Source organism: Rhinolophus ferrumequinum, chromosome 2 (assembly GCF_004115265.2).
Source record: "Rhinolophus ferrumequinum isolate MPI-CBG mRhiFer1 chromosome 2, mRhiFer1_v1.p, whole genome shotgun sequence".
NCBI classification, from domain to species: Eukaryota; Metazoa; Chordata; class Mammalia; order Chiroptera; family Rhinolophidae; genus Rhinolophus; species Rhinolophus ferrumequinum.
Genome location: NC_046285.1, coordinates 73,891,186 through 73,918,802, shown reverse-complemented (window position 1 = coordinate 73,918,802; position 27,617 = coordinate 73,891,186). Strand labels below are relative to the sequence as shown.

At 39.1% G+C, this 27,617-nt stretch overlaps 1 protein-coding gene across 5 annotated transcripts in view; it reads right to left on the bottom strand.

Annotated features, from left to right (window-relative positions):
- Positions 1-4,345: 4,345 nt before the first annotated feature.
- The window catches only part of GOLIM4 (golgi integral membrane protein 4), a 73,338-nt gene continuing 50,066 nt past the window's right edge, over positions 4,346-27,617 (bottom strand). The window contains exons 6-16 of one of the 5 annotated variants that reach the window (XM_033128648.1): positions 27,029-27,111; positions 26,166-26,249; positions 22,886-23,044; positions 20,372-20,707; positions 18,500-18,759; positions 17,955-18,037; positions 16,457-16,566; positions 13,549-13,716; positions 13,149-13,217; positions 6,326-6,397; positions 4,346-6,010 (exon numbers count right to left, since the gene is read on the bottom strand). In XM_033128648.1, coding sequence (XP_032984539.1) covers positions 5,861-6,010; positions 6,326-6,397; positions 13,149-13,217; positions 13,549-13,716; positions 16,457-16,566; positions 17,955-18,037; positions 18,500-18,759; positions 20,372-20,707; positions 22,886-23,044; positions 26,166-26,249; positions 27,029-27,111 — 1,574 coding nt within the window. In that variant the 3' untranslated portion in view covers positions 4,346-5,860. The remainder of the gene's footprint in view (positions 6,011-6,325; positions 6,398-13,148; positions 13,218-13,548; positions 13,717-16,456; positions 16,567-17,954; positions 18,038-18,499; positions 18,760-20,371; positions 20,708-22,885; positions 23,045-26,165; positions 26,250-27,028; positions 27,112-27,617) is intronic. The other 4 variants (XM_033128655.1, XM_033128662.1, XM_033128674.1 and 1 more) reach the window with 4 other exon arrangements.

Below are 27,617 nucleotides of genomic sequence, written 5' to 3'. Positions count from 1 at the left end.
TCTGGGCCTTAAAGACATATCCAAGAGAAAACAATGATCAAGAGATTGGCAAACAAGAATGTCATTATTTATTAAAAATTGCTATATTTAGGGCAATAAGACTAAAAGTTAATAAAAGCATTTCCTCTCACCCTACTGTTGTTCTGCCCCGTAAAGAAAAATATAATGCTGAAGTCAGTCAGTACATTTTAGGTTGTATGTGATAGAAGAGAACTTCAGACTTGCTTAAGAAAAAAAAAGGCAGATTTATTGGCAAATAAAAGGAAATCTCAACCTGGGAATTTACATACCATTCGCTTTATTATTCTGTCTCTGCCTTCCTCCCTTTCCCACATTTCCCCCCTCCCCCTAGGCTCTAATTCTGTCCCCTTTTCTGTGTTGGTTTTATTCTTTCTTGCTGTAACTGGGTTTTCTCCATGTCGAAAAGTATAACTTCTGGCAGTTCCAAATGTATATTTCCTGCCATCACCAGAGCAGCCAGAAAGCATTTCTTTATCCAGCCTCAGTATACAAATCTCAGAAGATGGAGTGCAATGACTGGCTAGGGGTCTACCCCTGTGGTGGAAGGGTTACGTCTTTCTACACGTGAAGAGGAAAGAGGAAATGGTGTGCAGACCAAAGGACAACCACATAGCAACTGGTCCTGATCGTACAACTGGTCCTCCCACAGAAGTCACGAGATCTAAGGAAATTCAAAGAGGATATTGCGTCTATTCCTTGCCTTAGGCCGGCCTCTAACTTATAATTGATTATCTAATATATTCTGATTTGAAAACCTCTCTAGATTTCACAACTCCATTCACCTGTTTCTCAAGAACTTCATTACTCTGTTTTCAAAGAAGACAGACATATAAAGTTATCTTCCTTTGACTGTATCTTTCTCAGGTCAAACAATTCCAATTTCTTGGTTCTTCCTCAAAACCCGATGGCTGAGATTTCATTTTTTTTAACTCCCATTAGATTTGTTTTTGCAGAATTTAAGACACACCTTCTTAATATGTGAAACTCAGACTATGACACACTGCATGATGATCCATACAAGCTTGGCCATATTTGGAATTAACATTAGAATCAGATACACCTGGGAAGAAATCATAGCTCTGTCACTTAATCAAAGCATTACATGATATTAAAATACTCAATATTCTCATTTTAAGATGAAGACTGTAAGATGTTCATTTAGTAAATATTTTTGGAAGGTATCAGTGCTTGGGATGCAACGATAAGAGAAATAAGATCTCCACCTTCATAGAACATATATGTCAAAGAGAGTATAGACAAGTTTATAGTTGTTTCCATACATGCTGGTGAGTACTGTGATAGGAAATATGAGCTACTATAGGGGGACACAGAAAAGATATCCAAACTAGACTGGGGCTGGTGGTGGGGAGTGGAGTGGTAGACTCTTCCCAGAGGAACTGGTATCTAAGGTGTGAGACTTACAGCCATGAGCCTGGCCAAGGAGAAAAGAGTGAGTAGGGATTGAAGAGTATTTCTAGGGAGAATAGGCAGCAAATTTACCATGATACAAGAGAGCAAGATGATTTAAAGGAACTGAATGTTACTCAAGTACCGTGTTTCCCTGAAAAAATAATGCTAGGACTTATTTTCCGGGTATGTCGTATTTTTGGGGAAACACAGTATGTCAGAAATCTTTTGGCAAGTGACAGAAATCCATTTCTAACTAGCTCAAATGAAAAAGTAGAATATATTGGCTAATTAACCAACCTACAGGTGGACTTGGCTGGCATCTGGAATGGCAAGATACAGAGACTGAAAATACTGCATCTCTGTCTCTGCCTTTTGCTTGTCTTTGTGGGTTAGGTTGTCCTCTAGTTCTAGAGACTATTTTCTCCACGCAACTGAGAAAATAGACACCAGCTGTCCTGAATTTATAGCACAGTAGCTTTGCCATTGGAAAGAGAGGTGCTATTTTCCATTTGCTCCAGCCTGCAAAAATATCAACTGATTATGAAAGGTTTAAGATTGTACCCACCTTACAAGCTAATAAGTTAGCCTGCCCCAGGTAGAGGACTGCTGGCTCAGAGACAAATATTTCTCATTGCAGAGCAGGCACTGTGAGCTTCACGTTCACATCAGTTCCCCCTTGGTCCCCTAGGTGTCCTGGGGAGAATGTGTGAGGCATCATGGGTGGGTGCTGCACTCACAGTTGGTTTGTATCACAGCTGAGAATCCCTGATCTTAGGAAACTCTCAATCTTATAAAAGGACTGCTAGCAACCTGTTCCAGCTTTGCCCCATGGGGAAACATTCTTTATTATCCTAATCGGGGAACAAATATGCCCTCTGACCCAGAGGGAGATACTAGCTTTAGCTTCTAGCTGTTTGCCAGGCAAGTATTCTTGAAAAGATAGTCTAGGAGAAAAGCTATCACAAGATATGTAGAAACACCATGTAGGATTGCCCTCCAACAAAAAAATCCCAGGGAATAAATCAGATTGGTGTTTCTTGAGCCATATGTCCATCTTGAATCAATCACTTCGTCCAAGGACATGGAGAAGTGTTATTGGCTCTGCTAAAGGCAACTCCCCCCAGGAAAGGGGTCAAGGTCTGTTACTAAGACATTAGGAGAGAAATGTGCTTGATAGAGTCACATTTATTATGATTCAGTTTAGACTATAAATTATAAGAGTGAAGAGGTAAGATGATGCCAGATCATGGAAAATTATTAGGTCATATTAGTATGTTTGGAATTTGTCCCATGTACAATAGCAATTTTATTAAATAATTTTACAGTGGGATAGGGTTGGTGTTATCTTTAGAAAGATCACATTCACACAAATTGTAGGGATAGGAGCCAGTAATGAGAAGTTAGGGGACTGTTACATTGGTCCAGGTAAAAGATAACAGGGGCCTGAACCAGGATAGTGGGATGGAGAGAAAAGGGCAAATTTAAAGATATTTTAGGAGCATCTGCTGGGAACGAAGACAGAATCAAGGACAGACTTTGTTCTTGTTTTTATAAACTTAGTGAATTGAGCTATAGAACCTAAAAAGAGAGGTAGGTTTTAGGTGGTAAAGAAGGTAAATTCAGCTTTGAAAATTATAAATTTAAGGTAGGATGGGTCATAGAAAGCTAGACTGAAGAGATGGATTAGGAGACATGTATCTAAGACATAGGTGGGAAGAGGTCTAAACAGAGAGCAGACCCCTAGGACAAAACCTGAAGAACATAGATATTTAAGAGGCCGGCATAAGAAGAAAACCTGCAAAAAAGATTAAGAAACAGTAGCCAAGATGGTAAGAAAACTAGGAACAGACAGTACAACAGAAGCCAAAAGAAGATAATTCAAGAATAGAAATTGACCTCATTTTTTTAAATAGTTGTTCAACATGCCATAGCATGGATGTACAATGTAATAAGAGAACCGAAAGCAAAACAAAGACCTCAAAGCAGTTACACTATGTCAAATGCTCTAGGAGAACAAACTTCTTTAGTTGAGAGTTGGGGGAAGATTCCGTCAACCCTAAAGGAGCACTATAGGAATAAAGTGCCTTCTATTAACACTCCTTGTGCTATGAAGGTATTCAATAAATGTGATTCTCCTTTATAAAGTGAGTTACTGTGACTTACGTGTGGCTCAGATTATACTTACTCCTAGGTCTTTTTCACACACTTACAAAAGTCTAGTCATTATGTTTGTACTAATTAATGTAGTTTCTTTTGTAGCTACAAAAGAACCTACAGAAGAACCCTTGTCCCTTAATAAATGTGCCTTTTTTTTCCCTTTCTCATTATGTCACTGGTTCCAAATCCTTTGACTTATTGGTTGCACCAAAAGTCACAGATTAACTGGCAAGATAAATACAAGTGACATTTTATTTCTGCTCATCTCATTAATGTAGATCAGCTCTGGGTGATTAGTTCTCCTCTAAACATGAGCTAAAATGGCCCTATTACTTGGTGCCATACAGAGCAGTATGGTTTGTGATTACTGTTTTCCTAGGGGGGATTTAATAGGGATTTTTTGTTTATTTTGTACGCACGCGTGACACTCTCATATTTCTGCACCTATTTCTCTTTTCTTCCCAGAACAAGCTCAAATAAAATTTCTTAGCTCTTTCCTTAAGACGGGAAAAATGTCACATAGCTATCTAAGTAGAGAAAAAGATGAGGAAAATAAGAACAGGTTTGGAAAGGCATTTTATAATTCATTAATATGTATTAGTAACTTTTTTTCTTTTATGAAAAAGAACAAAAAAGTTATAAAATCAGAAGCTATTAAGAAATCACATACTTTAAAAAATTTACCACTTGCTTTTTATAGCTTTATTAACTATTATCAAGTTTCAATGTTTCAAATAATTAAATACTGCAACTGGGACATTAAAAATACAAACTAATTTACCAAAATAATTGTATTCTTAATATTATGTACAATATTATACATTTTACATTACATAAGGGATTTTATACATGAAGGGAAGATTTGATTCATGATTATTGAAAAATCTAAAATACATTTGAACAAAACATTCCTATGCATACATACATAATCACTCAACTGGGACAATCAAAACCATTACATGAGTGCGGTTATTAAAAAATAAAATTACATTCATACAATGGTAGAAATTGAAATGTTTTTATTAATTTGACAGTATTATTACAAAACCACACACATGAATTATATAACCTAATTCTAAATATTTAAAAAAATCTTTATGCTTGAGACTGAAATATGTTTCTATCCCCCCAAAGGGAATTTTTGATTTTTAACATCTTTAAGGATTTTTACAATCCATAATCATTAAAATACCTATATGTGGACATAATGCAGACCCGATCCCAGAAAACAGAAAAGTCATGAGGGTCTCTCATATCACCCTATGTATTTCATCATATAGTTTTTGAAAAATAATCCTATTCAATTATACAATTTGGTATGCTTTCATATTCACACTCGTCATCAAAGTGATTACAATACCGAGACACAGAGCCTACAGGTGAAATACATATACATTACTGTAGAGAACTAGATACTGAAACAAGGATATCACTAGGTGACTTCAGAAAAAAAACAATAAAACCAGAATGGGTGCTCACTTAGAAACCACCACCTATACACACTAAATTAGTTGTTAAACAAGGGTCAGTCCTTCAAAAAGGTTAATACACTGATGTGTCATACCTTGTTTGCATACTGAAATGTCTAAGTCCAGAAAGCCGTCACATGAATTTCAGTACTATCTCACTTTTAAAGTTAATTCCTTTGAAGAACAGCTGTAATTTTAAGTAAAGCCAAACATTTTTCTGACTAATCTGAAAAGTCCGAAAAACCATGTCTTGATAAAAAAATGGCTTTTCAACTATATGGCACTCTGTACATAGATCTTATCCCAGCGATACAGACTGATTAAAATTCTACCAGAATTATACATAAGGACCTCGAAAAGGCAGCAAAGTAGTAAACTGGCCATTCTCCTTAAAGTTTGCACAGCATTTCTGCAGTATTCCCTATTTTGAAATCCTGTATTTTATCAAAGGCTAACAGCAAAACATCTGGAAACTAGAAGATAGAAAAGTAACAAGTTGAAATATATACAAAATCAATGTCATTTCCAACATCACATCATCTATGAAAAATGACATTCAGGGCCTAAGTTTGCTTTATTGTTTTTCTTCGTGTTCATATCTAGCTTGAATATAAAAGAAGCTCTAACCTAGGTTACCAAAATATATTCTTATAAATGTCTGAGCATTTCTAATACAAAAGTTTTAATAAAAAGCCTAAATTCTTCATTTTTGTAATGAAATATGCTGAAGTTCAGTAGGCAGATTTATTTTTGAGCAGCTTGAAAGGAATCCGTAGGCTGCGCTCTCCGTGAAACTGGCACAGCTACATTTCCGCCCTCCGCTGCGATTTCTCAGCCACAGCTGCTCCATCATCTTCCTCCTCTTCTTCCTCCTCATAGTGTTCCTCTCGGCCTTTGGAGGGGTTGTCATCTCGAACTTCTTGCTCTTCTCCGTCATTGTTTTTCTCATCGGCCTTAAAATTAAAGGAAAAAAAAGAATAAACTGAGAGATAAGGCAGAGAGTTAGTGAGATAAATAATTCCTTCTGAAAAGAAAAGGTACAAAGTTACTCATTTTCTGAGAAAGGAAACAAGTGAAGAAAAGTGTTCCAATAGGCAACAATGTTACATATTGTCATAAATTTTCTAAGTCTGGGGTTGGCCTGTTAAACTCTGTACCGAGGTTATCTACCCAACTGTATATACGTATCTCCTACACACACACACACGCACATACAAGTGCACACGCATACACACACGTGCAACACACAAGATACATCCTACACATACATTTTCATCATAGGTTTCTTCAGCATTATGCTCCAATTCCCTTTTTTTCTCATCAGTCAAATCTTCCTGAACCTAAAACAAACCAGAGACACTAGGTGACAATTTTATCTTTTAAACACTTGGAAAAACATATTCTGATTTCTAAAGAGTTCACTCAAAGTAGCAGAAACAAAATTAAACTAAAAATAAATTTGAAAAAAAGTCAAGATTTGACTTGTCTATTAGCTATGAAGAAATGTATAATATGTCTACTATTAAAAAAAATCTTACTCAATTGTCTTTAATACCTGGATGCATACTTGGCACACTGCAACTGCTTAATAAATATTGTTGAACAAATGAATAAATGAATCAAGCAAAAAAATATCTGCTCTGTAAATGCACAGAAAAGAGACCCCATGTTTTATATACAAGGTAGGAGAAAACTGAGAAAAAATGTGTATATATATATGTATTTCTATAATTAAGAATAAACTTTTCTGGTTAAAATATCCAGAACAAAGAACATTATCATTTCAATTTCTTCAGGAAATTGAAAATTGAATTAAACTGCCTCAAATCCCTTAATCTCTTCAGTGTTCTAATAGGACGTTTCTATTTTAGTTTTCTTTTATGTACACTATTACTGTTATGTGTCTTTGATCCCAATTAGTTTTTTCAAAATGCTAAAGAAAACATCCAAACATTTTTTCTAATGTTTAATGATCCCATTCCACAAAATATTGGGTAAAATATTTTCTAACTTAACTATTTGGAAACCCATTTGTACGCCACAAGTTTTAAGTCATTTGAATAATTTCAAAACAATTGCTGACCATCAATTAAGCATAATGCACTGTCCTGGTACCAAAAGAAAATCTGATCTCTCCGAGGTCAGTAGTGTAGAGTAAATCTTCTTGAATAACACACAAAATTTGTTGTTGTTGTTGTGTGTGTGGGGGGGGGCGAGTATTAAAATTCCCAGAAATAGACAAGAAAAGGGAGGTATGCAGGTGTTCTAATTATGGAGCAACAAATTGAGGGCTGCCGCAAGGTATCCAGCCCGAGTGCAACAGGAATGAACCACAACCCGCCAGACAAGTGGTCGAGTGAACCTGGCCTGTTAGGAGCCTACAAAGATGACCCTGCAAAGATGCCCTAGACAGAGCCCAGCCTTCATGAACCTCTCTAACCAGCCCGATGCCAGCTGGACTCAAACCCCCAAACACTGGTACACAATAAATTCATTCCGGGGACAGAGGCATAGAGCATCTTTTATATTCACATGTCCTGGTCGGGCAACCTGAAGAGAAGGCGCACTTGTCACCTGGGAGGCAGGCTCCATCTGTGGTCCATGACAACGCTCTGCCCGTAGTCACAGAATCTCAAAACAGCATTCTCCAGGATGTCGGGATGAAGACAACGAAGCACTTATGTCAGACTCTATCAAGCTCTAACTAATGGAAACATCGTTAAGTTGCTAGAGTTTCCCAGTTGATTTCATTGAACAGACAGACACATCTTCTGTGGCCTTAATAATGAAAATACACTAGTGAACGCTAAACATGGCTTAGTTGGGGTTGAGACGACTGCTTTGAAACTGCAGTCTGGTGAAAAGAATATAGAAATCAGGGTTGCACACCTTTTTGGTAAAGGGCCAGGTAGTAAATATTCAGGCTTCCTCGGCCATAAGGTGTAGCAACTACCCAGCTCTACACTGTGGCTCAGAAGTGGCCTCAGGAATTATGTAAACAAAAACATGGCTGTGTTCCAATAAGACCTTCTTTACTAGTCCCCTAACACAGATTATGGATCAGACAAAACAGGACAAAAACCTTGGTTCTGAAACTCCCCTGGCTATATAAACAACAGGGTCATTTGTTTTTATTATAAACATTTCAAGCCCACGCAAATAAAGAAAATAATTCAATGAACTCCTGACAGCCATGACCAAGGTTCAAAAGTCATCTCAATGTTGCCACACTTCTATCACCTATTGCTTTTCTTTATTTTGTGAGGAGTTATTCTTGAAAGTTCTAGACATCAGGTAATTTCATCCCTACTCATCTCAGTATACATCTAAATACAATAGACTTTTCTTATATAACCATAATGCCATTAAAACACCTGATAAATAATTCCATGCTATCATCTAATATCTAGTCCACACTTATATTGTCCTGATTGTTCTTAAAAATATCTATTTCCACTTGGTTTCTTCTAATCACAAGTCAAACAAAGGCCACACCTAACAGGTTCTGCTCCCCTCCTTCTACTTTAACACTGTGGACGCACTGTCCTGTAGAAAGACCCATATTCTGGACTTCAGCGCTTCTTTAATGCAATACTTAACTCATTCCTTTAGCCTCTACATTTCCTATAAAAGCAAGTTAGCTTAAGGCTTGAATGAATTCATATTCAACTTAATTTTCAAAGCAAGGGTTTTTCAGAGGTGACGCTGTAAGATATCCTATTTTCATCACAACAGGAGGCACATAACGTTTGTCCCACGTTTAGTGAGACCAAGGTTGACCAGTAAGCTCAGATGGTGACAGCCTGATCCCTCCATGGTCAAGTTCCCTGACTTGTCATTCTAGTGACGTCATCCGCTGACGCTCTTAAATCAATTGTTTTAATGAAGGGTTACAAAAAATGGTCACTTTCTAATTCCATTATTCCTTCTGCACTCACTAACTTCTCTAAAGAAACTGCCCATATCAACTATTTAGTTACCGTGCTTGGTATACTTAATTATAGTCGTTTACCATCTAATGGCTCGATTCACAGTTCTAACAATAACAAGCTGTATGACCTTCGAAAATTTAGCTAACCTCGGTGAAGCTCAAATTTCTTACCTGTAAAATAAAAGAGTTGGATAAAGATCACCGGTTTTTAACTGTGTTGTATACGCATAGTAGAGGGAGTCACGGACCCTTTTAAGACTTTGGTTCAAAAGTCTTTAGCAAATGGGCATTGATCCTCATCATTTTGCACAGCAGTTTCAGGAAGTTCGGGCTTCCCGAAGCCCACCTGCCGCCACCTGTCCTAGGACTGCTTCTCACCATCAGCTGGGGGCCCCGAGAAAAACTCTGACTCCTACGTGTCACCACAAGTAAGATCAAAGTACACAAGGGTAAGGGCTGATCCAGGGATTTGTATTTTTCACACACTCTCCAAGGTGATTCTCAGCCACAAAGACAGAGAGAGAGCCATTCACTTAAGTGACAATGGATACTGGCTTGAATACCTCTGGCTAGAGAGATAAATACCCTTTTCACAAATTCTTTTGTCTCTTCTCTTGGGATCTGTTGTTGAAAATTTAGGTTGTTTACCAGACGTCAATATAAGCTGAGGTAGGAAGCACGGATTTAAATTACTTTTTAGAAAGTCAAAAATGAAAATTTTGCATTTTTTTCAGATCTACAGATACACATTATTCTAGTTTGGGGCAGAAGTAATTCAAACTCATCTTAAAGGCATTACTGATAAGGAATAAAATGACGTGGAGTTTCAAATTTTAAAATATGCTTAGACTAATAATCAGAAGCCAAATGTTACTCTTTTTATAATGTAAACACACCCATTATGTTTTCCACACTTGACTGTCTTTAGTATCCGCTAAAGATGACGCATTTTGTTAATGATTTCCCAACACTGCTCCTCATTACTCATTTTTGTTCACTGAAATCTAAGGTTTTATGCATTTTAGAAATGTTCCCTACATGATGTGACAAAGTTTAATAAAAGTAGCCAAACAAAAGGAAACAGAAGTACTGAGTGTGAAATGGGCTTTCGCTAGTACCCCGTCCCTGTGTGGAGTGAGGCCTTCCTTTGACGTGTCAGAGATGTTAGGGGATGCGCCAGGAACCAGAGCCGAACCTAGTCACAAATACTAGGATCCAAACAGGCAGACGGAACGTGAGCAAGGAAAGGCGTTCAGCACCACCAGCTGCAGTGACGGCACCAGTGCTTGCTGAGTAATGTCTCCCAGGCGTGTGTGCCATCTGGCAGCTTCCTGATGTGGTGATGCGCAGGCCAGCAGCACTACTGGAGGTAGCCAAGTAACCTCATGCCTGCTGTCTGTCTCCCACGAGTATTCAGATCAATCCGTTTTCAGTTATACTGGAGACACTGAACACTGAGATTTTTCAAGGAGTCTTTTATATATATATATTTTGAACATTTAAATAATTTTAAAGCACATAACACTTTTGGTAATGTCATAATCTGTCTTGTTTGCTCGTAAGTAGATAAAAAATCTGGGATGTAAGTAATAGGAGGACGGGACCACCATATGAGTGTCTTTCACTCGAACGATCCCAAACAATAAACAATGAATGCTTGTTAACAGCATCTGAGAAGCGTAACACTGCTGCATTAAGATAAAAGAAGGCAGGGGTAGGGACACTACAAATGGACCAAAATCAGTTGTTTTGGGTCCTCTCCTCTCAGAGTTCAAGTTACAAGTCTGAAGGGCTGTACCTCTCGATAGGAATAGCCCTGGCAAGATGCAAAGCTGCTTCCCGAGGAGCAAAGCTGACGGAAGTCAGTTTGACCACGGCCGAGAAGGGTGGGGACCTGACAGGAGCCTTACATTACATCCCAGTGGTCAGCTGGGGCAGCTGGAAGACTCTCAGGCTTAATGGGAGACAAGAATGACGTACACTGCGTAGTCTTTTATGGTTTTCAGAATGCCCCCATCCATGCTGTCCATACACATATCACTTAGAAACAGCACAGTATGTATTCTTGCATTCCTCTTTATTTTTCTCATTTTGCTGCAGCCGACTGAGAACTTTATGTCTATTACTAGTCCTTGAATGGTATTTAGGAACCACTCTTGTCTTCCCTAATCAAGGGAAGAACTGGGAACAATGGAAAGAGGTGGGGAGATCCAATAATCGTCATCTCAGGAACGACCAGAAAAATATGACACAGCCTGAACAAGGGACGCTCAGGGGACAGAGAAGAAAGTTACACAGGGAAGAAGATGGGCGTGCTGGGCTTTCCCTGAGAGTTCACAAGGCAACAGTCCTAAATGCAAGGGTGTGGCCACCTGCAGCCTCTGCAAGAGAGGGTTACAAGGTGGGGACAGAGAAGCCAAACACAGGACTTCTGGGCAGGGAACTAGGAAAAGAGAGGCAGGACGTGGGGCTGGGTGCAGGGAGAAGGGCTCTGGTCAGTTCTGCCCACTTGAGGGAGGAAGAGCTGTAGCCTGCGGGATGGCTGCCCAGGGTTAGGCACTGACCTCTGCCTTGTCACCATTCTCCTTCCCCCTTGCCTCTCTGTCTTTTCTTTCTATCCTTGATCCCTCTGGATCTTGGATCACAGGACTTCTCTCTCCACCTTAACTAATATAATATAAAAGTAAAAAACGATCAGTAAATACTGATTAAAATTTTATGTTTACCCTTCTGAATTTTTAAACAGAAGCCAAGGTGAACCTCTTCTCTTTTAATCCCTCAAGGATTCCTGGCATCTGACAGAATGAAATGAAGTAATATTAGTCTTGACATCCTGTTGCAAGAGAAGTCCAGATGAATATCTTTTTCTTGCCAAATGTCTTAACATTCAAGGCTGCTAGTTTCTCTCTAATGCTCTCTTCTGATAAGACAGCTCAGGATCTTGATTAGGATAAACAGCAGGAAAAGGAGAGAGAGAAAACAGAAAGATCAGGCCAGTGAGAGTGCACGTGACTAGAGATGTATGTTGCCACTGGCAGTAAAGAGCGACATCCTTTTGTTTTCCTGGTATAAGCACAAACCTTAGCATTAGCTCTGAAAGCTGACAAAAACAACATGAATGAGACAGCAGACTTAGCGAAGGGAACTGTGTACATGATTGCCCAGCACATGTATTCTGACCAGGGTCTTGTGGCTGCGGTGGTTTGTTCAGGCTGCCATTTGTCCATCCTCTCATGCGGTTCCCCTTAAGGCCAAAGCTACACATTAGTAAGACACCTGTCTGAGAGATGCCTCTGAAACAGAAGTTTGAATTTACTGGACCATTTATTGGTCCAGAGAGGGACTAAGCATGGGGCCTGGACCTCATTCATATCATTTTCCCAAGTCCTGAGCTTCTGTTGTCCACACAGTCGAGTGCTGTGACTAACCAGCTGCAACCGACAGTATTCGTCAATTAATTACACATACGTGGCACTATCAAGCTCTAAACCTAATTAACAATAATAGGCCCGAAGTTCACAATAAAAAAAAAAAGGCAAGCTAAAATGAAATGTTAAGAAATTCTACTCAAATGCATTGTATTCAACGGAGCTCCTTATGTATTTTCCCTTTTATTTATTGTTAAATTTAATTAAGATACCAAATTCTTGGGAGGGGAGAGGCTAAAAGTAGACAGCGTAACATTTTTTTAAATGTGTGGAGGGTGTGAAGTGTCTTCGGGCAGATACTATGGGGTAGCCCTGTGAGCCAGGCTCTGTGGCAGGGTCTACAGAGAAAGTTACAGGGGTTGGTCCGGACTCCTCCAGTGAGAAGAGCTTTGCTCTTCTCTCTTTTATGAGGGAAAGAGACGGGAGAAAATATTCTTACAAAGCTCAAAGACATCTCAGTCCACCATTCCTGAAGGCCAAATGTCTTCTTAATTCAAAATCTCCGGTGAGAACCGGAGAGAAGGATAATGTTACCCCATTTCTGTTATCTTCTAACCAAATGTTTCCGGTCCCACGGCCCATTTCCTTTTGCAACCATCCTTTCTTATCCTGCCCGAGTCTTTCTGAACATTTCCACAAAGGACAGGCCTAAGCCGGTGCTGCTGAGGTGTGCTGCAGGTCAGTGGGAAGCACCAAGCAGTGTGCTCAGTGTCGGGCATCCCACCTTCCTACCTCCTCCTCTCCCTCTTCCTGGTACTGCTCATCCACGTTATCCTCCTGCTGGTCTGGATTTCCTGCCATCTGTGGAAACAAAAGGGGAGGCTCAGGTTACTGAAGCTGGAGATGTGTCTTACAGCCCACTGGGAAGAGGAAGAAGCCTGCCGCCATGAAAAGTATACTTGCAATGCTTCAGGGGCCAGAAAATAGTAAATAATCATTCCCAACACAAAGCCCCGGCTGTCCATCACCCTCTCTCTCTAAGAGCAGGCACATCACTTCATACAATGGCCCAAAAACCAGTCAAAGAGGCAAACCTCTTGTCAACATAGGTTATCACTAACCTTTTGCACAAACCAGGCTTTTATTAAAATACCCAGGTTAAAACCACACTCCGGTCGTGGCTGCTGCTTACCACCAAATGCTCCTCCATTTCTGCATTCTCTCGTTTTTGATGATTTTGTTTCTGCTCTTCATTTTCATCTGGCAAATTTTCTTCTCTCACTTGCTCGGCTTCCTCAAATTCATCTTCACCTTGATTATTAGGGTCATCTGCTGGGTTTATATCCTCCACAGCTGCCCTCTGTAAAATTTTTAATAAAAAGCAACCACCACTTCAAAACCCGGGATCTAGAGCAATTTCATTTGAAAGGCCACACACACTGGTAGAAAATGAAATCGGCCTTCACCAGATTGTTCAGATCTATCCTTGCCAAGATGCGTAAGTACACACCCCACTGTCAACAGATAAAACTCCTGCATTATTTGTGACAGGCTGATGAATCACAATGAAATTGCGTATCTCGACTGCATGTGATTACAAAATAGTCCTCAAAACTTTACTATCACAAATAATGCAAGCGTAACTAAAAAAACACAAGAAAAATAGTTAATAAAAAAAACAAAGGACCGAGTAGAAGAAATAATTACAATGGGAGATTTCTATAGGCAAATAGTAACGACATTCACTGTTAAGTTGATTTTTATACAGACAAGCTTTCCTTTGCAAGCTATTCTTTACATGTAAGTAGGTGAAAAGTAGTTGAAGAAAAATAAGGCCCACTCTGAAAGGACTGAAGAAGAGGGCCTAAGAAGGAGATAAGAAGAGGGCTAATTCAAAAGTAAGTGATCAATTTCTGGTATGGATCAAATTTCTTCATAACAAATATTACCATAACACTGAGAGATGCTGCACTAGCCGGAATGGAAAAAAAAGAACTGAGCTAACCCAATCTTTGGCAAGAGATTTTGAAAAGTATCTCCCCAGACCCACCACACCTCCCAAGTAGTTCTCAGTTCCTATGTTCAACAAATGCCCTTCACAGCATCCATTTTAGAATTATCTCCATTTTCCACTTAAGCTCCCAAAGCATCTTCCAAAATAATGCATGTGCTCATACAGACTCAGATTTCAGAGCATGAGCTGGGCAGAAATGGTGATCCTTGCGTGAACTTTCCCATAGCTCCACTCTCATCAATAGGACATTTAATTGAAGCAGCAAATGCTTCCCAGAGATGGTGAAGCCTCCGAGTAAGGTTCAGTCTCATTCGGCATTCCCCAGACTTCAACTCACTTCAGAGCCTTGAACATGTTCAAGAGCTCACTGCAGTCTCAGCTGAACTATTATCTGGACATCGCTGGCTATGCACTTTACTCAAGTGCAAATGACACTTTTCCTGGGAATATAGAGTGACAAATCATTACCTTCACACTAAACTCCAGTTAGTCCACAATCTCGTCATATGGATTTTTTTTTTTGTGCATATCAATCATTTGTGTGGAAACATAGGGGGAAAAAATGTAACACGTTCAATTCAGCAATCAATTACTAAAGCTTTTGTGAAAGTTCCTAAAAATATACATACTAGTTCCAACTCTAGCCAAATAGTAAGTAAAGTTTCACAGGCATGGTTGTTTAAGTCTAATAAAATAATTAGATAATCAATTATATTTCAATAAAGTTGGACAAAATTTTTTTAATTTAAAAATAAATAAAACAGGTAAGATGCAGACAAAGACAAGCGGACTAACAATTTCTAATGAAAAGAAAACATGGTGGAAAGGCCTCTGTTTCCAAGTGTTCTCCGGAACAAGTACTGGATGACAGAAAAGTAGAGGATTTCAGTCAAGTAATCAGAGCACACACCATTTCCCAAATATCTCTGACTGGAATACCCAGCCTTTCCTCACGCCTTCATCCCTCCCAGGTACACACTCAGGATTTTGCACACTCACTGTTCCTGTCTCGTGGACACTCACTTGCTCTTTCACTTTCTCTGGCTCTCTCATACTCGCCTGCTCTCTATAACTCTTGCGCTTTTCTGAAAATATTTCAGGGCTAGGGTTCCCTGCAGTGTACTTTCAAAATGCTAATTCCGGGGCTGGCAGGCAATCGATAGCTCCATGCAAGTTAAGTGGAAAAGCCATTTCCATCCATGAGGCTTTAAGCGGTCATCAGAAAGACTTTCTCCACAATAATCCAGAAAGGATATGGAGCTTCCTTTCAATCCACTGGATCAATAAAAACAGGGCCCCACAGCACGGTCCAGACTACATTTTGTAAACATGGAGTTGGTTTACTAGCAAAAGAGAACAGGAGAGATAAAGTAAATTGTAAAAACCACCTACACTCAAGCACAAGAACACACCCACTCAACAGCTGCGTGCCACACGTGTAGGCAAGGCCAAGGCCCCAGACCACCCAGCTGAGCTGGAAGTCTTGGTCCTTTTTTGGTAAACACACCATTCCTGGTTATTAGGTCTCTATCTAGTTAAATCCTAATTTTTCTATAGCATCAGGGTACTTGAGCAATTTTATTCACTTCTCAAACACCCATCCTCATCCATGTATATATTAAAATGATCACTGACTGTTGGGAGATTAGCGAGTCACATGACACACATAACGCCTAGCAGATAGGTCACAATGCTCAATAATAATTCTTTCCTTTCTCTGGTTTCCTATCCAACACCCACATCTGCCTTTGTTTGTTTTTTTGTTTTTTTCATCCCTCAGAATTACTACCTCTTTCAATGCCTTTCAATTTTGCTTTTGTTTTTAAAAATAGTATTAATCTGAAAGTCATCATACAAAGAAGCCTTCGGTGTTTTCCCAGAGCAGCCTTTAAACCATTCTCCTCACACACATTTCCCATGTTTTACAGTTAACATCACTGCTCCTATCATATAATCATGCAAGCCACCTTCCTTCGGCACTGATGAGAGAACAGGCATACTGGGAGCCAGCGGCGTGGTGTCCAGTAAACCTTCAAGTGTGTTTTATGAGTTTCCAAGTGTCATGAATGGAGGAGAAGAAACTTACATCCACTTCAGATTCTGGGTCGGCGTCGTGGAGTCCCTGTCCTTGAGGCTCATGTCCATTCTCCGGGTCTTCTTCTGCCTCATCTTGGTGCTGGTTGTCTCTGTCATAGGCTAGCAAATCAAAGGAGCAAACATCAGCCCAGATGAACCAGATAGGATTCTTTACTTTCACTCAAAGAAAAGTCACCAGTGAGCTTTCCCAGAGACCGTTTCACCCAATCGGTCCTCCAGTGAGGTTAACTCAACATAAGGTACATGTCTCAGCTTTTCTGAATAACGTCATGTCCTTTTCCCTGACAGTGTTGTCTAAAGAGATCATGTGGGTGTCAGTGGCACCATTCTAACTCTCTGAAACAAATGTTTATAACAGAAACTGCAATTCTCCATCCCCATTTTGCAAAAACAACAATCATCAAAACTCTCTCAATAAAAGAAAGCCCAGTCAACTGGACGTTGCTAAAATTACCAACTAAGTTTTGGCAATATCAGAGGAAATAGCAAGGTAACAAAAGAAGAAAATAACACTGTTTCTGGAAATGAAGGAAAGAACAACCCCATTTGTGGAAAAAAGGACAAATACTGCTCATCCTGTATTCTCTGATATGGCAGTAAGGGCGACAGCCGCAGCACAGATATATCACACACTTATACGCACACAGACATTTACTTGCTGCTTTTTGAAAAAAAATATTTTGAGAAAGAGAATTTAGATAAGAGCATACACAGAGAACAAATAACTTTTAAATAAGTTACGAGAGTAAAGGTTGAGTACATAGAAAGTATTTAACCTATAGAAAATAAAGATACAGGATAAGTTACCATCGGGTTTCAAGTGCACCTAGGGATTCATTAAATAAAGAAGAGAACAAACCATTCTCTAGTCTTACTGATAATGGAACAAAAACGCTTAAAGTGCTACACAGGGGCCATAAGGAAAACAATTTCTTGACTATAAGGGCTATAAAATATCAGAACAGGCTATTGAGGGAGTTAGGGTAATCACCTTCCTTTAGACTCTAGAAAAGGACACTTATCTAAGTGTTAGTGTTGACAGAGAAACAGTTACTTTCTAGTTCTATTATCACCGGAACTGATATTTGATAAATTACATACTAGATGCACTCCATAAACGAAAGCTACTATTGACTTAATTTGAAACTTTTAAGGCAATAATCCAAAAACCTGCAAGGTAAGGAAAAAAGTGAAGAAGTTCCCAAAGCATGATAGTCACATGATAATGTGTAAGACATAACTATTTAGTATACAAAAGCTTAAGCTACTATTTCCTCTCTACTCTAAAATGTTACAGAGGAAACAAAATATCTTGGGCAATTTTGGCTACTAATGTGCACTGTTTGGGAGGATTAAGAAAAACACAACAATAACAAAAGAAATACAGAACACAAATCTCCTTTGCACGTACTCAGACATGTATATGACTGAGTTGAATATACTACCAAACAATTTTATTAAAACAGTCATCATCTAAGAAGTCTCACCACCTCCTTCCTCTTCTTGGATGCCCTGATCCTCTGCTCCCTGAACAATATCATTATCCACAGCATCATAATGAGCTTGCTGCCTGCAAGGGACACAAATTGTATCAACTCAGTGACACAAACTAAGTAGCACATTTTGACATAAGTCATTTATCTTTAAAGACAGTAATAAACAAATTTTTCAACATTTTTTTAATGCCATAGAAACTTCTTTAAAAAATGTATACGGTTAGGTTTGATACATATTCTGGATCTACTTTCAAAAGAGACCTTCAAAAAGATAAACTACCTATCAAATGACAAAATAAAATTAGCACAGAACCTGCTAGGTTATTTTGAGACCTCAACTATCAGTTTTAAGCAGGGGGAAAAAATGTTATTCTTAAAATTAAATATTTGGAATTCCAATTCTCAGGTAATTGTTCTGTCTCAGCTACCGGAGCAGTATGAGCCCCTCAAGTGCACAGAGAACAAATACACAAAGCTGTGTTTAATCTGCTTTTAAAAACCAGAGCTGGGGCTGTCCACGCCCATGAGAAGGCTACCGTAGCTGCTCTGGGCGCTGTGGCCGTCCCTCCTCGTGCCCAGCCTGCCTCTGCCGGGCCATCTCTTGGGCGAGAAGCTGCTGTTGCTGCTGCTGCCGCTGCCTCCACAAGTGTCCCTGCAGCCTCTGCTGGTGCAGGGCCTCCTGGTGCTCTCTCAGCCGCTGGGCCTCCTCAGCCCTCCTCGCAGCCAGTCTCTGCTGTTCCAGCTGTTCCTCGTACGGTGATCGGAATTTGGTAACTGGCCTGGCTGAAGGATGCACCTGGGAGAAAATGAGTGGGAGCTGTAAGAGCAGTCAGGTCCTCTGGGTTCTCCCTTCATTTGTTTCTCACGACAAACTCAGGAGGCAGGGTTGGTGTATTAATACCTATGCCAGATGAACTGTGACGAAACATTAGGTCCAAGGTCACCCAGCCCTGGATTCCCTATTTCCCAACTCTCTCTGAGTCGCCCTGGGTTTCTTTTAGCAACTGCTCCTCCTGATTTGCTGGCATTCAAGCCAATGTTCAGTGTGTTCCCTCTCAAATGGAAGAAGACACGAGAGAAGAAATCGATTTCGAACCTTAATTAAATTTATGTTCAAAAGGCTCTGCTACAAGTGGGAACTTGGTGACTTCACACTAGTTGGGGCAATTTGTGAGCTTGAGGGTACGGCTTTTCAACGAAGAGTTAAAGACATAGCCATGTTAATTAACTCTGTAAGGTCTAGGCCAATCTCAGGTTAAACTTAGCCAAAAATGTAAAATTTCAGATTAGTGTGGAAAAGCAGAGAACCAATTTTCCTCAAAGAAATAGAGAATGGATGAGAAGATAGTGCCTTCTGATTAAAGGAAAATCTGATACAGGAATTCTCAAACTCTGCTTGCCATTGAGAGACCCACCGCTCTCTCCTTCATCTCCCAATAAGTACACACAAATTCCACCAAAGGAAAGAGGGTGAATGGTAAGGGGAATTAAACCCAGTGAGGAATTCCTTTTAAAGAAAGCTATGAAGGACACAATTGGAGGAGGCTTCCTGATGCTAACTTCACAACATTATAAGAGTGAAAAACAGGTTTTCACACCTTCTCAGCCTAAAGCCTTAAGTAACTTGATGTCTTGGAAAGTCTGAGGCCAGACAAAGCTTCAGAGCTATAAATGAAAGGTGACGAGGATCTATGCAAACACCGGGCAGTCTACCGTTGGGTATGAGCCTAGAGATAGTGGAAGAAAGGTACCTAGCTGCATTCAGTGTTGTTTTCAAGTCCTTCTAAAATTTCATTTATCAAAATAATGCAGTTTTTAATGAATCTTACCTATGTGAGAGGGGTGTGCTCAGTAGGGAGAGCCTGAGTAAAGACAGGTGAACTGTGCTCACTTAGTGGAGTATCTGTAAGTGACAGGATCTGCTTTTTGATAACATCATAACCACCGCAAAGGTGAATGGGCAAAAGCCAACACACGACTGGAGAGTAAATGAACGGGAATAAGGAACCTTTGATCACAGAAAAGCAGACTTTCCTGGGCCTCAAGATGCCCACAGGACTTGAGCACACCGGGAAGGTGCCCAATCAGGTGTTTATCTATGCCCTTCTGCTACAGGGAGTGAGCACGAGTCTCCCTTACGGTGCAGGTGGGCACAGCACACAGGCATACAGTGGCCGCTCTTTTTCCTCCAAAATTTTTCTGAAGTATGCGAGTGGCTCTGCTAGTAACATTACAGTAGAAAACTTAAATATGTGCATGTAACGTTTTGTGAAATCACTCACATTTTTATTTTAGAGACTGTCATATACGGGGAAGCCTTTCTCTTTAATACGTAAAAACAAAGGCACACTCCCTATCCCAGCCAGCAAAACCCAATCGGAACTGACTTGAAGTGGGTGACCTTGTACCTCCTCAGCATGAGCGCGCCCTTCCCGAAGGTCAGCGGCTTCTCCTTGTTCGCGCTGTTCCTTCCACTCTCGGTCCTGCTCCTCTGGTGATGGATCGTGCTCCTCCTCCAGATGTTCAGCCTGCCCGACCTGCTCCATCGCCTCCTCCTCCAGGGCCTTCCTATGCTCCTCCTCCACCTGATGCTCCTCAGGCTCTCTGGCTTCTGCTTCCCGCTGATTCAGCTGTGCTGGAGCCTGTGAGTCTGCCTCCTTTGGGGTGGGAGGATAAGGTTTTGTTTCTTCTGGTCCTCCAGGCACTGCTTCCTGCTTCCGCCACACATCACTATTTTGAGCCACCTACACCAAGCACATCACTGGTAATGATACTTCTATTACAAAAGTAGTGATATAACTTCTTTATTACCATGGCTATGGGGCTACAACACAAGCAAAACCCTGGAGTCTAGAAATATAGAGTGCTGACTGAAAAGTATGGTTACAATGGAGTCATTTAACTCTTCTCACTGTGTAACCTCACCTATAAAATAGAGATGACATAAGGAAACTTTCATCTCAAAAAACAATACAGCAAATAACCTAAAAGTCTATAAGTGACCATATCTCAGTAGGCCTTTCCCTCAAAAGCAATCTAGCTCCTGTTTTCCCATAGAATAAAAAGGAAAACAATAAAAAAATAAAAAATAAAAAAGCCTCAAACTTCAAGTGATGAAATGTTTACATAATTTTCTTCAATGTAGTTTTTTTCAATAATGATTTGAAAAGAAAACGATAAGACCAAACTGAGGATGAGTTGGGTTTATTTTTTATTAGCTAATAAAAAAAGAGAATGCCTTTACTAATGGACATCCATGTTAGCTAAAAATAGTGCCCATTAAACCAGATACAACGTAGCACTTTTTAATGTATTAGTGTTTCTTTGTAAACCAGAGGAAGTCTTTTGTATTTTATATTGTTAATACAGAAAATTCTAAACAGAAAAATGGTATCTCTTTTTGTAGCGTACTCCTTATCTCAAATTGATTGATTTAAATCAGTTTTCCCTGCAAGGTTCAGAATTTCTATATGATCATCATTACTTAGAAAAGAGGGATGAAAACAGATATAACACCATTAGGAAAATCTCTCACTTCTTTCCCCACCCCTAACCTTCTTTACAAAAAAAAAAAAAAAAAATCTTCTTTGGTGAGATTGCTCTCCCCTAATTGAAATAAACATAAAGGCCTCTTCTTAAATTAGCAGGAATATAATTGAGAAACTGGATTGTATAAATAAATAAATAAACAAACTGGGGAGAAAAGTCCTTTCTTAGACATCTGATGACAACTTTTGGAGATGCACACTTTACCACCATCCCTCTATACCTAGCAAGTTTAGCATAATACTGGGCTGGGTTTATATGAAATATCTCTCTACAGAGCGCTAAGTGCTCTCAAACACCTATCATCTATCTCCACAACATCCCTGTGGGGAACCTTGGAGCAGATAACCACTATCTCCACTTCTTACAAGGGAATAACTGAAGATCTGAGTTGTTAAAAGATTAATCCGGTCAACTGGTAGTGAAATGAGGGTAGAAGACAATACCAATTACCAGGCCAGGGATCTGGTCCTGTTTTCTTCAATTTGTAGTAACCTAAGACCCAGACAAAGAACAAGGGTCCAGGAGGACACAGAACCTGTCTGTGAAGAAATGCTCTGCAAGGACTGAAGACTCCTATGAAGTCATCAACTTCATCACTCCTGTAAAATGGTAACTTGAGGCAAGTCTTCTCAAACCTTCATTGTTGACAACTTTGCCAGGGTGGAAGATCACCACACTTGCCATTTTTATTATGCCTATGATTGTAAAACAACTTCTAAAAATGAATGATTCAGGTGGCACTATTTTTGACGTCCTGTTCATGACATACTCTTAAGCGAGGCTCCATTTTTATGAAGAACAAGAATACAAAACAGTGGATCATGACACTAATACTCATACCCTTGGTAGTTTTATAAAGGCCTTTTAACACAAAGTGTGGCACATTCTGTGTAGACTTAGCACTGCCTCCCATTCAAATAAATCAACTTTAATACTTGAGTGAGCTGATTGTCATATAACATCTTCATGATCATTTAACTGTCTCACTCTACCAAAACAAAAACAAAAAACAAAAACCTTAAAAACAAACACAACACGCCTTCAAATAAATAAACCCACATGAATAAAGACACAGCCAGTAGTCTTTCCAAGAAAATACTGCAGCAGTAGTTCTCAAAGTGTGCTCTCCAGACCAGCCCAATCAGTTTAGAAATGTAAATCCTCAGGCCTCACCCTAAATTTGCTAAGACTGAAATCCTGGGCTGGGGCGCAGCAATCTGTGTTTCCACAGCCCTGCTGGGGACTCTGATATATGCTAAAAGTTGAGAACAACTGTTCTGCAGGAAGAGCTGATAGTGTTCAGAAGAGTTCAGCTGATGACAGCTTGACAGGAAAAGGGACCTGACCAGGGGTTACCAGTTCACACTGCTTACCTCCTGTGGCTCTCTGGCTGGATTCTCCCTCGCTGTGCTGTCCCCTTGTGGAGAATGTGCCACCTGAGTAATATTTTGGGGCTCTGCTGGTTCTTGTTTTCGAAAGCTTGGAATCCTATTCAGTGTATCTTTCAGTTGTTTATATTCTGCGACTTGAGTCTGCATATAAATTGCACAATGTGAAGAGAGAAAAAGATATCATTCAGGGATGGGCATTAGGGTTCACTTGGAAGACTAGACAAATATATCTGTGTACAAGTTAGAAAAACATATGCAGATTGTTTTCATGCATTAGCTAATCTTACTTGGACATGCTCAACCATTTTTAAGCACATGCAAATTAGAATCAGAGTTAAAGGGAACAGAGAAAAAATATCTATGACAGATGTTAGTTTCCCATGCTACATTAAAAAAAGTCGGATGTTTTTATAAATAACTTTCTGGTATACCTATCATTATTAAAAGACAGCTATGCAATAAGTTTTATAGCATTAAAAATCTATGAAAACTTCACACAATTACATAAATACAGGGGCAGGTATCTTTCACCAATATGGTCCAAGTAACACTTTTCAGTGGAAAGGAACCATAGGTTTAAAACACGTAACTGAATGTATGTATATAAAATCACTCAGGCCTCTTGTGCTCAAATAGGGTCCCTTACTCTCCAGAATGCCTCCATGCTGCGCTCTGTGGTTTTTGGAAAGCAACAGCATAGGCACACAGTGTGGCAGGATTTTTATTCCTCAATTTTATAATGTAGGTATAAAAAAGAAAATATTCTTGTAGGTGTCTCCGTGTACATACATGGTAGGGGCGTGTGTGTAATATTTTTAATACGAGGAGCTAGAAAGGCAGGAAAAAAAAAATCAAACACCTTAACTAAAAAAATGAATAGCCACTCTTTATACTTAGCACATCATATGCACCAACACTGTTATCCCCAAACAGAAATGCATGCTGTGTGTGTCAACACACACTGACATAAATACATACAAAGAACACAGAAACCATTTTCTGAACAAGCGGGCCAGACAGGGCCACCCCGCTCAGTGTGCACAGCAGAGAGGGTGATGGGGGCCGGAGTTCAGCCAGTGCCCATTGCCAGAGCCCAGCACCTGCACAGGGCTCTTCACCCCAAGAAGCGCCTTTTTGCCTTTTTCTAACTCACACAAAGGTGAAGGAGGCTGGTCGCTAAATATATCTCATGGGAGTGCTTTTTTGTAAATAATTTGTACAAAGGTGTGCCCTATGGCTAACAGTGGCCCTTAGCCCAGAAATTTAGCAAAACATCTGCAAACCAACTTTGGAGGTCAAAGAAAAAAACAACAACTCACATCCACATAGTGATACTTTTAATATTTTAAGGTAAGTATGGAGGAATATGCAAACCTTAAATCTAGCCTTTCTTCTTTCTCCTCCTCATAAATATATAATTTTGAAGGCAGTCATGCTGTGGTCCTCAAATACTAGTGTGCATTGAGAATCATGGAAGGATCATGTTAAAAATGCAGGCTCCTGGGCCTTCACTTGAGTAATTATGATTTACAAAGCCCAGGGAACTGTGATGGAGGGAAATCTCCAAAACCACCAGCTTAAGAGTTAAACGTGACTTAAATGTCAGAATGACATAAACTTCAAGCTCGGTTCTGGTCATGATTTTGGGCCAACTACTTTATTTCCCTTTATTTAGTTAAAAAGGAGCACAATACTATATAACTCAGTAGGGTGTAGATATTAATTAAAATTATGTATATAAGGTTCTTATGACAATTCCTGACAATTGTAAACATGCAAATTCTATTCTGTTCTTGTTTTCTGCCTCCTCAACTACATTTAAAAATCAAATTGTCAAGACAGAATCTCAAAAGATGATTTACATAAGAAACGTAGATGTCTGAACAGCATTTGTTTTCTAAGATCTAGGGAAAATTTTAATCTGGGGATTAAAGGTGAACTTCTAATTAAGTATTGTGCCTAGTTCTGGCATAACTATTTAAAAAATTTTTTTTTCCTATGCCAAAACCCTGTCAATAATACTCCCAGTGTGCTGAAATTGGTTGTGGTCATTAAATGAACTATTTTACTTACATTTTTCTGGATTTTCAAATTGTTGTTTAGTTTAACATTTATGGTCATTATAGCACACAGAGTATTTAAATTGGTTTATTACAGTTTTCAGTATGAAAAACAGCCTCATATAAAATAATAATACTGGCAAAAATGTTATAAAGAAGGTTTTGACTGAAATAATGCCCTCTGAAGTTAATTTAATTTATACACATGTAAAAAAATCACCATGTAGCTACAGTTTCACAGGAAGATAGCTAACCAATGATTACCATGAAAAGGGGTACCACAAACACAGTTGCTACAGCTCTGAGATGGGCAGGGCCCACCATATGATACATTTCTAATAATTTTATAAGGACAAAAATCAATACAACATCTCCTGATTAATAGAGATGGTTGGTTTTCCTTTGCCATTTCCTCTTAATTCTTCCAAGAGAAGAAAAGTAAAGACCTAATGATTAAGAAGACATAGTGACTAAGCTAGCCATTTGTATTACTTTGCTTTTTCTAGAAAGCTGCCAAATAATCAGTATGGTATTGCTTTAATAAGCTCTCCACCACTTATATGTGTTCATTTGTTCATTCAGTAAAAAGGTGCTAAGGGCCTTCCTGTGGCAGGGCCTGTTCTAGGCTTTGAACAAACAGAACTTAATGACTCTTGTTTTCCCTGTCTATTGACATGACATCTCTTCCTTTTTTTCTGTAATTTGACCTACACCACATAAATCTAGTCCCAAAAGGAGTGTGTATAAGCTAGAATGCTGGGAGCAAGGAAGGGAGGAAAGAAAAACTCTGACGATTCATTTAGGTTGTTAGCATTGCAAAATCCTATAAATCCTAAAGCAAGAGTCAACACAGGTCAGATAGAGGCAAGAGACCATATATATATATATGGTCTATATATATATATATATATATGGAATAATTTCTGTGATTTACACAAGTATTAGAATGCTGCATGTATGGGTTTCTGCAGGGTAGAAACAGTCATTAGGCACTGCACAACCAGTGCAAAAAATAATCAAAGGTTTATTTAATATTCTCTTCATTGAATTTGAAAGCATGCATGATCCTCAGATCAGGATAGCTCTGTTCCAAGAAATCCACTGAAGGCTGGCTTTTAAGAGACTACATGCATAAAGGAATTCAGAAACGTTAAGGAGACTTTAAAAGAGAACGGATCCACAGAGGCTGCTACCCTTCTAACCTGTGCAGCAGCTAGTGCACTCTTGTGGTCTTCCAGAGTCACTACAAGTTGTTCATGCTCGGAGAGTAAATTCTTATGCTGTTGCTACACAAAAAAGAATTTTACATGTTGAGTTTTAACATTCTAAGACAAATTCTTTTTTGGCTGACAGTGGTACGACCACCCAAATGTTGCTTGTTTATTTACCTGTTTGTTGTTGTTGCAGCATTTGTTAAGTTTAAAAATCATCGTAGAGAGAAGACTACGATTAATGTAGATTTCAAAAATCTAAAAAGTGCTACACAAATAACCATAAGCACTTAGAAAGAAATCAAATCAAAGGAACAGGGGATGGCCGGATGGCTCAGTTGGTTAGAGAGCGAGCTCTCAACAACAAGGTTGCTGATTCAATTCCCGCATGGGATGGTGGGCTGCGCCCCCTGCAACTAAAGATTGAAAACAGCAACTGGACTTGGAGCTGAGCTGCGCCCTCCACAACTAGACTGAAGGACAACTATTTGGAGCTGATGGGCCCTGGAGAAATACATTGTTCCCCAATATTCCCTAATAAAATTTATCTAAAAAAAAAGTAAAGGAACAAATCTTCTCATTATTAATAAAGCTTTTTAAATAAAAAAGCTTATTAAAATGCAACCATCTAGCAAAAGAATCATTTTAGTACTGAGAACATGTTTGGATTTTCAGACCATCTTTTAGTTTACGATGCAGAAGTGGTAAAAGTATTGGGCACATGCCAGTTTATGCAAAGCCCAAAATAACAACTTGGATTTGTAAAGCGGGTCAATTAGGGAATGACTTTTAAAATCATTCCACAAAGTAAACCAGGCAAACTCTAAACAGTCAAATGCATGGTTTTATTTTACCTTGACATCTTGAAGCTGTGTGTGCATGTCTTGGTGTGCTTTCCTTAGTTGTCTGTTCTCTTCTCTCAAATTGTACACAGTTTCTATTTTAGAAAAAGAAAAATCACACATAACGCCTTGACATTTTTTAGGCTTTTGATTCTAATATTTTCACATCTAAAGTTTTACATAACTTGTTTTGGGATTTGTTTTGAACTTTGATAATATTACAAGTCAATGAAAACTAAACCGTTTGGGTATGGATTCATTTGGACATCCCAATACAGTCTGTTTCAGTAGTTTAAATACTTTTAAACAGGTTACACGCTGCAGAAGAATTTTTAATTACTCAGGAGTTAAAAATGAAATATTTCTGTTAATAAGCAAGCCCTTAGGAATAAAATGTGATGGGCAGCAGTGGTCTAAGATGTGAGTCTCTTCACAAATTAAGAACAAAGTTATCAAAAAGCACAAACCCTATTTCTCAGAGCATGAATAATTTCCACTGTCCCTAAAAGATATTTCAATCATAAAAGCAACTCAAGAAATTAAAAAAAAAAAAAAGAGAGACAGACATCCCACGTACCTATTGAAAAAGTCTAAATATATT